Consider the following 10,609-nt stretch of genomic DNA (forward strand, 5'->3'; position numbering starts at 1 on the left):
CGAGTATAGACGAGCCCTCAGCCAAGCTGCACTGCCAGGGGAAATGATGTTGTAATTACGTTCCCCTTTCCCGAGGCATTCCCCTGCCCCTTCTGCAACGTAGGGGTGCCGTCCAACTGGATCCGGTCGGCCGTGTACCAGCGGCACGAGGACCTTGGGAAGCATTTGCGCATCCACCACCCTGGCGCAAAAAGAAAGTGGGTCTGCGGGGTGTGTTCCTTCACAGACGACAGTGTCTACTGCACTGAAGAAAGTGAGGAAGCACCACGCAGACACACATAAAGGTAGTGCAGTACCTCGTGCCGCTGGGGCGCGGCCGTCAACTAGCGCAAGTAACAGTAATAATGACGGCGGCAGTGCACCCCCGGCTGAGGGGGATCAGCCGAGGAAGCGACCCACGCGGAACGCGGCTGTAGCCGAGACGACGCAGAGGCCCTCTCCGTCCCCGATGGAAGCGGCAGGGACCACCACGGGTGGAGGCGCGCTAACGCGCGCCGCTAAATCTACCCTAACCAACTCCCGGACCACCGTGGCTGCCAAATCCAGGACTGCGCCGAAGAAGAAACCCGTAATTACTTCATCGGTGACGGGGAAAAACTTACTGACGGGCTGGGCCATAAAAACTGCGACAGCGACAAGAAAGAGCGGGGCGCCGTCCAGCCCCGCCGATGGACGACCTCCATCCACGGGGAGTCCCGCCACCCCGCCGACTGTGGACCTCACCACCCCACCAGCGGGGACCGGCGCCGCCAAGAGGACCAGTGGTGGGCCAGTGTCAATGAGGAGGCCGAGCGGGGGGGGTAACCTCCACCTTAACCCCCTCTCTAAAGGTAAAAGAGAAGGAGAAGAGCCCGGGGCTGAAGAGAAGGAGTACCCGGGCCACAACGGAGCCTCCTCAACCTGGCCCGCCCCAACGAACCGCCACCACGTCCAGGAAGGTGACACCCGCCGTCACGTATGCGGAAGTGACGAGGGGCACGTCGACCACCACAACCACCATGACGACCAGGAGGATGACACGGGCTACCTCCCTCCCGCCCGTGTCAAGGGAAGAAGGAGAAAGGGGCGCATCCACAGCCCAAGCGCCCCCCATCAGACCAGTGGTGGCGACGTGCACCTTCGCGACGGCGGGGACACTGACCCTGACGACGACCTCGGTCTATAGCAAACCGGTGGCCGTCGTCACTGTCGCAACAAGAAGAAGCGGGGGGGGAACCTCGCCGAGGGGGCTCAAGAAGAGGATCCAGCAGGACACGGTGCTCCTGGAGTCCGCGCCAATGACCAGGGCGCGGGCTGCCAGGGCAACCACGGAGCCCCCCCGGACCCCCCCCAGGACAAGAAACCAGGGAAGGAGGAGCCCGCCAACGGGAAGTGCGACAGTGAGCGACATGGCCACCCAGAAGACACCGGAGGAGCGCCCTGTAACGAGAAGGAGTACCCGGGCGAAGACTCTGTCGCCCGGGTCGGCACTAGAGAAGAAGAAGAAGAAGGGGGACGGACCTACCACCCTACCGTCCCCCACTACAGGGCGCATCGGGAGGAGGAATCTTCTCCCTGCTATAGCCGAGGCGTCGCCAGCTGTACCAGCGGCGCCGGAAAAGGAAAAGGAGAAGGAAAAGGAAATAGAGAAGGAGAAGGAAAGAAGTTTAGGAGAGGAAGAGGAAGCAAGGGACTGGCGGGACGTCACGCCGCGGAACACGAGGAGAAGGGCTGGGCGGCAGGAAGAGGAGGGAGATTTGACGACCCCGTCACCGAAGACGCCGGCGCGGCAGCCACGGCTACAACAAGATCTACAACGAGAAGAGGAAGTGGTCCGGGAGCCACGCGTGGTAAGGACCCCTACGGGGGCGGATCAGGGGCCTCGCAGCAGACCTCTGACTGTCGATAGGGCTACTAGCCCTATCGACTTTAATAATAACATATCTAGTCAATGTTCTTGTGATTGTCCTAGGTTAAGTGCAACCGCTAGCAGCGCGACTAATTGCCCCGGGTCAAACCGGGGCTCTGTTTTCAGCCAGAACAACGGGCAGAATAGGAGGGGCCGAGGGGGCACCACTAACAACATTAATAATAGAAGTACCCGCGAAACTACCACACGAAGAGTACCCCCCAGAGGTCGGGCCCCACAGTCGCCCGCGACGCACCGGCGGGGGAGGATGACGTCCCCGACTTCACCTGAGCGCCGGGGATCCCGGAGAGGGCGCGACCCGCGTCGGGACACACGGCTCCCTGATGCCGTCCCACACGCCGGCCGACTCGACGAACCGACCCCCGACACCGACCGACCCGAAGGGCTCCGTAGGAGCACGAGGGCAGCGATAGGTGTCGAAAGGGCAGGTCTCGTTGAGGAAGCCGAAACGGTGACGACGCTTCAGGCGCTGGAGGACTTCGCTGCGAAAGTGGCGGAGTTCTTCGTTAAGCATCGGGCCGTGGATACCGAACGGGCCGCAAATCCAGCCACCAGTGGGAGGGGTGGCCGGCCACGACCAGCTGCGAGGAGGGAAGGCGAGTCTCACCGTCCGAGGGACAGTTCGACGACGACCGGTACTCCTGCCAACCGTGAGGAATATGTTCGGGAGGCGACGCGCATTCAGCGCTTGTTCCGTGCGAACCGGAAGCGTGCGGTGCGAGAGGTCCTGAAAGGGTCCTCTCCACACTGTGAGGTGTCGAAGGACGCAGTCCAGCGACACTTCGCAGATATGTATGCTCTCCGGGATCGTGCGGGGCCCCTCCCGACTATCCATTACGAGACAGCACAGGGGAGTGACGCTCTGGTGTCGACATGTACGGCCACCGAGGTGAGCCGCCGCCTGGACCGGATGAAGAAATCTTCTCCGGGTCCCGACGGCGTAACCTACGGTGATTTGCGCGATGTCGACCCAGGCGCCACGCTCCTAACGGCGTTATTCAACGCCTGTCTCAGGATGGAGCATATTCCGCGCGTTTGGAAGGAGTCAAACACCGTTCTTATTTATAAGAAGGGTGACCGGGATGACTTGTCCAACTGGAGACCACTCGCGATGGGCGATACTGTGCCGAAACTCTTCGCCGCTGTAATGGCCGACCGCCTCACTCACTGGGCCGTACAAAACCGACGGCTCTCACGAGGCCAGAAGGGCTTCCTGCCGTACGAGGGGTGCCTCGAGCACAACTTCGTGCTGCAGGAATGCATCGCCGACGCTCGGAGGAAGAAGGGAGAACTGGTGGTGGCGTGGCTGGATCTTTCCAATGCTTTTGGATCGATCCCGCACGCCACTATCCTAGAGTCGCTCACCAACGCCGGGGTGCCGCGGGTGATGACAAATATCGTCGCCAGTATGTATACAGACTGCGCGACGAGGGTCCGCACCGCTGAGGGGTACACAGATAGAATCCCCATACTATCAGGGGTCAAACAGGGCTGCCCCCCTCAGCCCCATACTGTTCAATCTGGCACTAGAGCCAGTAATCCGCGTAGCCGAGGACTCCACCATAGGATACAAGATCGCGGGGGAAAGAATTGTGGAGCTCGCCTACGCGGACGACATCGCGCTGCTGGCGGAATGCGAAGAGGAGATGAGGCGATTACTACGTGAAATCGAAAGCATTGCAGCCAACCTGGGTCTCGCCTTCAATGCTAAAAAGTGCGCAACATTACATATCAGAGGCCGGGACGACGTACTGGACACCGTGTACCGTATCCAGGAGGAGCCCGTTCCGGCTCTGGAAAAAGGTGAGTCTTACCAACACCTAGGGATCCCAACCGGGGTTCAGCTTGATCAGACGCCCTACACCACGATCCGAGGCGTGTTAGAGGATCTGGGCGCGCTGGACCGTTCACTCCTCGCCCCCTGGCAGAAGATCGAGGCGCTGGCGACATTTATTGTTCCGCGTCTCGATTTCCTGCTGAGGGGAGCCAATATGCGGCGAATGACCCTGTCGGAGCTTGACAAAGCTATCAAGCGGACGGTTAAGCTATGGCTCCACTTGCCCCAGCGCGCTAGCCCGGAGGTAGTCCACATTCCCCCGTCACTGGGAGGATGTGGGCTCCCTCCGATAGCGGACCTCGCTGAGGTCACTGCCGTGGCCCACGCATTCAGGTTGCTGAATGCTAAGGACACGGTAGTGGCTCGTATCGCGAGGTTCACGCTGGAAGCTGCCGCGAGCGAGAAGCTTCGCCGAGCTCCGACCGATCGGGATCTTGCCCAGTACCTGTCGGGCTCTTTGGCCGGGGACTGGTCAAGACCAACGACTGGTCGTTCGTCGTTTTGGTCGAGGGTGCGGTCCGTCGCGCTGAGATCCGGAGCGCGTCTCGGTTTTCGCTGGGAGTGGTGCGATGATCGAGCTGAACTCGCGATTGTGATGGAATCCCGAAACGGACGTCGGGTAGTCGTGCCGCCTCTTGCCAAGGCACACGTCATCACCAGGATGAGGGCCGCAGTGACGGAGCACTATGTGTCCTCGCTTCTTCGGAAGCCGGACCAAGGTAAGGTTTTCCAGGCAACCATCCAACATGCGGCGAGCAATCGCTTCATGAGGGGTGGCGCGTTTATCCGCTTTGCTGATTGGAGGTTTATCCATCGCGCCCGCCTCGACGTGCTCCCGTTAAACGGAGCCCGTCGATGGGGGAGCGAGGATAAACGCTGCAGGCGATGCGGATACACGCTGGAAAGCCTTCCTCATGTGCTCTGCCACTGCGGTCCTCATTCTGCCGCCAGGCAGAGACGGCACGACAACCTCGTTCTGAGGTTGAGTAAGGCGATCCGGCTTCCCGGTGAGATCCGGATCAACAGGCGTGTTCCCGGGGCGACAGGAGAGTCTTCGGCGCTTCGCCCGTACATCGTTGTACGCACGAGCGTCGAAGACAGATAGTACTGGTCGTGTAGCCGTGCCCTTTGAAAATACGATGCAGGCCATCGTAGATGCAGATTGAGAAGAATCACAAGTACCAGCAATTAGCTGATTCTCTGAAATGGGCGCGGCTACAAAGTTATTAGATGCCTTCATTGTGGGCGCCCTGGGCGCCTGGGATCCGGGGAACGAGTTCCTCCTGGAACTACTTAGAATCTCGCCGCGATACGCATCTCTGATGCGAAAACTGATGATAGCTGAAACAATCGCGTGGTCCCGAGATATGTATGTTGAGCATGTCTCGGGCATTAGACAGTACACGGTGTCCAGTACTGAAAACAATAGAGACAGCGCGACAATAGATTCGGAAGGCGAGGCCCAGGAGTCCTCATCTCCTCGACCGGCAGGAACACCGACATAGTCATGGACTCTTCCTTTCCTTTCTTTTCTTTATCTTATTATTAATCTGGCTATTCTTTTTTTCTTCCCCTTTCTATCTTCTTTTCTTTTCTAGTTAACGAAATTCCATTGCGGTGTTCCTGTCAAGTGTACTGAAGTCTATGCCTATATATATATCTATCATACATCTATTTCCTATTCTTTTATTATCGATTCTCTCTTTTTTTTGTTTTCTGCTTCTCTTAACTCATATAGTTACATGGCTATACCATTATACAAGTATATGCCCATATTTTAGTATTCTTTTTGTCAAGACTGATTTCAATCTAGCGCGTTAAAAGAAGCACGACTGCCAGGGCTATTAGCCCCTTCTTTCTCCTACACAAATGAGCCATAATAACACTATTGTATGCGGGACACATGCAGCGGGAATCCTCCCACTGCATTATCATATTTTTAAAATATTCTGTAAAGGGCGAAGCCCAAAATTTGGCAAATGTACCCCCCCAGAGGCTTGCCTCCGGGGAAACATCAATTGTTATAATAAAGCAAGTTATCTGTTCTTATCAGCTTAATATCTGATACACTCCCCATTGGGGAGTCAGAATATTAATCTCATTTTTGAAAAGGGTCGGAATTCGGAGCTTGCTCCGACTCCGACACGGGTCGCACCTGTATTGCATTACCGCAGGACGCGGCCCACACTTGCTATTAGAAACATATTCTCTTTTCTTTCTTTCTAAAATATTCTGACTCCTCTTCTCTATTCTATCTCTAGTCTTTTTTGTATTTTTATTTTATCCGCGATCGCGTTCTGGCTTTTCCAACGGCGGTGCGACTCGCTCAGCACAGCGGCGACTGAACTGCGCGGTAAGTGGAGCTTGGGAGTCTGGTGGTGGTTTTTCGTAGTGTAGCGTACTGTAGAGTGGTGCCACCTGGAGCAGGCAAAGCGCTGTCGACTCCAGGCGGACTGTTTCGATACATCGAAACCCTTTCGCGCCGTATCCGATTCCGGTGCGGCCTTGCTCGCGTTTGTTTGTTTTGGTTTATATTTAGCTGTTATCCGTGAGAACGCTGGTCGTTTAAACCGATAACAGCTGTTTGTCCCACTAACCGACTTGCCGAAATCCGCTTTTTGCTGTAGTTTTTGTGCTCCCGTATAGGCTAAATATAGACATTTAGACCGTTACGGGTAGACTTTATTCTATTATTCTAGCTATTTAGCTAGAAATTTTTCTATTTGCATTAGTTTAATTAGCTTTTTTCCGATTAACTATCGAGGTACACGGGTCCTTTTACAACTTGTGTAACTCGATATTCACAGTTCAGTCCCCTGTGTGCGGTAATTTGCGGATTTAATTTGCAAATTATCGCGGAGAGCGACTCGCACGGTCGTCCTCGTTCGTTCGTTTTTCTTTTATTTCTGATTTAATCTAGTCACTAGATTAAGGTTTTTATTTCTCTTTTAATTTATTCTATTATTTTGATTTATTTATTTACTCTTATTTATTTCCTTTCTTTTTATTTCCGCGACATATATACCATAGGTATATATTTTCGTTTATTCTGTGATTTTATTTTTTTTTCTTTTCTTTTCTTTTCTCTCTCCTTTGTTATTTTATTCTCTGTATTTTATTTCGTCTATTTATTCTTTTAGTGCTAGGTTTTTAATTATTGACTGGGGAGTCCCTGCATTTTATTATAGTATTTATCATTTTACTTTATTGACTATCTTAGTCTATTTGTATACTTATTTATTTATTTTATTATTTATTTTAAAATGACTTCGACGACGAACCCCCAGCCGAGCTGCACCGCCCGGGGCAATGAAGTCATTATTACCTTTCCCCCTCCTGAAACCTTCCCGTGCCCCTTCTGCAATGAAGGGGCACCCTCGTCCCGAATGAGGGTGGCCGTGTACCAGCGGCACGAGGACCTAGGCAAACACCTGCGCCTCCACCACCATGGCGCCAGCAGAAGGTGGGTCTGCGGTGTATGCTTCTTCACCGACGACAGTGCTTATGCGCTGAAGAAGGTGAGGAAGCATCACGCAGACTCCCATGCAAATAGTGCGGTGCCTCGTGCCGCTGGGGCACGGTCATCTGCCCCCGCGGGAAGGGTTAGCGGCGGTGCACCCTCGGCTGGGGGGGATTCAGCCGAGGAGCGACCTTCTATAGACGCGGCGCCAGCCGAAATGACGCAGAGGCCCTCTCCGTCCCCGCTGGAAGCGGCAGGGACCACCACGCGTGGAGGCGCGCTAACGCGCGCCAAGAAATCTACCCTAACCAACACCCGGACCACGGTGGCTGCAAAACCAAGCAACGCGCCGAAGAAGAAACCGACCATCACTTCTACGGTGACGGGGAGGAACCTATTGACGGGCTGGGCCATTAAGAAGACGGCAGCGACACCAACAACGAGGAAGAGCGGGACGCCGTCCAGCCCCGCCGATGGACGACCTCCATCCACGGGGAGTCCCGCCACCCCGCCGACAGTACCCCAAACACCACCCCACCAGCGGGGACCGGCGCTGCTAAAAGGACTAGCGGCGGGCCAGCGTCAATGAGGAGGCCAAGCGGGGGGGTAACCTCCACCTTAACCCCCCCTCTAAAGGAAAAAGAGAAGAGCCCGGGGACTAAGAGAAGGACTACCCGGGCCACAACGGAGCCTCCTCAACCTGGCCCGCCCCAACGAACCGCCACCACGTCCAGGAAGGTGACACCCGCCGTCACGTATGCGGAAGTGACGAGGGGCACGTCGACCACCACAATCACCATGACCACCAGGAGGATGACACGGGCAACCTCCCTCCCGCCCGTGTCAAGAGAAGATGAAGCTGGGGGCGCATCCACAGCCCAAGCGCCCCCCACTAGACCAGTGGTGGCGACGTGCACCTTCGCGACGGCGGGGACACTGACCCTGACGACGACCTCGGTCTATAGCAAACCGGTGGCCGTCGTCACCGTCGCAACAAGAAGGAGCGGGGGGGGAACCTCGCCGAGGGGGCTCAAGAAGAGGATTCAAGAGGATACGGTGCTCCTGGAGTCCGCGCCAACGACCAGGGCGCGGGCTGCCAGGGCAACCACGGAGCCCCCTCGGACCCCCCCCAGGACAACACGAACAAAGAAGAGGAGGAGCCCACCAGCGGATATGGGCCCTGCGACGGTGAGCGATACGGCCACCCCGATAACACCGGAGGAGCGCCCTGTGACGAGGAGGAGTACCCGGGCGAAAACCCTTTCGCCTGGGTCAATACAAGAGAAGAAGAGGAACGGGGACGGAACTACCACCCTACCGTCCCCCGCTACAGGGCGCCCCGGGAGAAGAAGGATTCTCCCAGCTATAGCCGAGGCGTCGCCAGCGGTCACCGCGGCGCCGATGAAGGAAAAGGGGAAGGAGAAGGAGAAGGAACAGGAAGAGGAAGAGAAGGAAGAATGGTGGGACTTCACGCCGCGGAACAGGAGGAGAAGGGCTGGGCGGCGTGAAGAGGAGGGAACGACGACAACCCCGTCACCGAGGACGCAGGCGCGGCAGCCACCTCGAATACAGAATGAAGGAGCGGAAGTGGAAGTGGTTCGGGAGCCACGCGTGGTAAGAACCCCTACGGGGGCGGAGCAGGGAACTCGCAGCAGGCCCCTGACTGTCGATAGGGCTACTAGCCCTATCGACTTTAATAATAATTCTAGTCATGTATTGTGATTGTCCTAGGCTTAAGTGTATCCGCTAGCAGCGCGACTAATTGCCCCGGGTCAAACCGGGGCTCTGTTTTCAGCAAACAACGGGCAGAAGCAGGAGGGGCCGAGGGGGCACCATAACAATACAAGTAAAATATCCCGCGAAACAATAGATCGAAGAGTACCCCCCAGAGGTCGGGCCCCACAGTCGCCCGCGACGCACCGGCGGGGGAGAGTGACGTCCCCGACTTCACCTGAGCGCCGGGGATCCCGGAGAGGGCGCGACCCGCGTCGGGACACACGGCTCCCTGATGCCGTCCCACACGCCGGCCGACTCGACGAACCGACCCCCGACACCGACCGACCCGAAGGGCTCCGTAGGAGCACGAGGGCAGCGATAGGTGTCGAAAGGGCAGGTCTCGTTGAGGAAGCCGAAACGGTGACGACGCTTCAGGCGCTGGAGGACTTCGCTGCGAAAGTGGCGGAGTTCTTCGTTAAGCATCGGGCCGTGGATACCGAACGGGCCGCAAATCCAGCCACCAGTGGGAGGGGTGGCCGGCCACGACCGGCTGCGAGGAGGGAAGGCGAGTCTCACCGTCCGAGGGACAGTTCGACGACGACCGGTACTCCTACCGACCGCGAGGAATATGTTCGGGAGGCGACGCGCATTCAGCGCTTGTTCCGTGCGAACCGGAAGCGTGCGGTGCGAGAGGTCCTGAAAGGGTCCTCTCCACACTGTGAGGTGTCGAAGGACGCAGTCCAGCGACACTTCGCAGATATGTATGCTCTCCGGGATCGTGCGGGGCCCCTCCCGACTATCCATTACGAGACAGCACAGGGGGGGTGACGCTCTGGTGTCGACATGTACGGCCACCGAGGTGAGCAGCCGCCTGGACCGGATGAAGAAATCTTCTCCGGGTCCCGACGGCGTAACCTACGGTGATTTGCGCGATGTCGACCCAGGCGCCACGCTCCTAACGGCGTTATTAACGCCTGTCTCAGGATGGAGCATATTCCGCGCGTTTGGAAGGAATCCAACACCGTTCTTATTCATAAGAAGGGTGACCGGGATGACTTGTCGAACTGGAGACCTCTCGCGATGGGCGATACCCTGCCCAAACTCTTCGCCGCTGTAATGGCCGACCGCCTCACTCACTGGGCCGTACTCAATCGACGGCTCTCACGAGGCCAAAAGGGCTTCCTGCCGTACGAGGGGTGCCTCGAGCACAACTTCGTGCTGCAGGAATGCATCGCCGACGCTCGGAGGAAGAAAAGGGAATTGGTGGTGGCGTGGCTGGATCTTTCCAATGCCTTTGGATCGATCCCGCACGCCACTATCTTAGAGTCGCTCTCCAACGCCGGGGCACCGCGGGCGATCACAAATATCGTCGCCAGCCTGTACACAGACTGTGCGACGAGGGTCCGTACCTCTGAGGGGTACACGGAAAGAATCCCCATACAATCTGGGGTCAAACAGGGATGCCCCCTCAGTCCCATCCTGTTCAATCTCGCAATAGAGCCCTTACTCCGCGTAGCCGAGGAATCGACCGGTGGCTACGAGATCGCGGGGGAAACGGTCGACGAGCTCGCCTACGCGGATGACCTCACGCTGCTGGCGACATATGAAGAGGAGATGAGGAACATGTTGCACAACATCGAAACAACCGCCCACAACTTGGGCCTCGCCTTCAACGCGAAGAAATGTA

General features: G+C 57.0%; 2 protein-coding genes and 1 pseudogene across 2 annotated transcripts; all 3 read left to right on the top strand.

The window, feature by feature from the left end:
• Positions 1-5,759: 5,759 nt before the first annotated feature.
• On the top strand, positions 5,760-5,937 carry LOC114882484 (annotated as a pseudogene).
• Positions 5,938-7,132: 1,195 nt separating this feature from the next.
• Positions 7,133-7,795, top strand: LOC123988060 (platelet glycoprotein Ib alpha chain-like). Its single transcript, XM_046286838.1, has one exon. The coding sequence runs from the start codon at positions 7,133-7,135 to the stop codon at positions 7,793-7,795; it is 663 nt and encodes a 220-aa protein (XP_046142794.1).
• LOC123988062 (mucin-2-like) lies at positions 7,792-8,928 on the top strand. Its single transcript, XM_046286841.1, has one exon. The coding sequence runs from the start codon at positions 7,792-7,794 to the stop codon at positions 8,926-8,928; it is 1,137 nt and encodes a 378-aa protein (XP_046142797.1).
• Positions 8,929-10,609: the final 1,681 nt, after the last annotated feature.

This window comes from Osmia bicornis, chromosome 1 (assembly GCF_907164935.1).
Source record: "Osmia bicornis bicornis chromosome 1, iOsmBic2.1, whole genome shotgun sequence".
Classification (NCBI taxonomy): domain Eukaryota; kingdom Metazoa; phylum Arthropoda; class Insecta; order Hymenoptera; family Megachilidae; genus Osmia; species Osmia bicornis.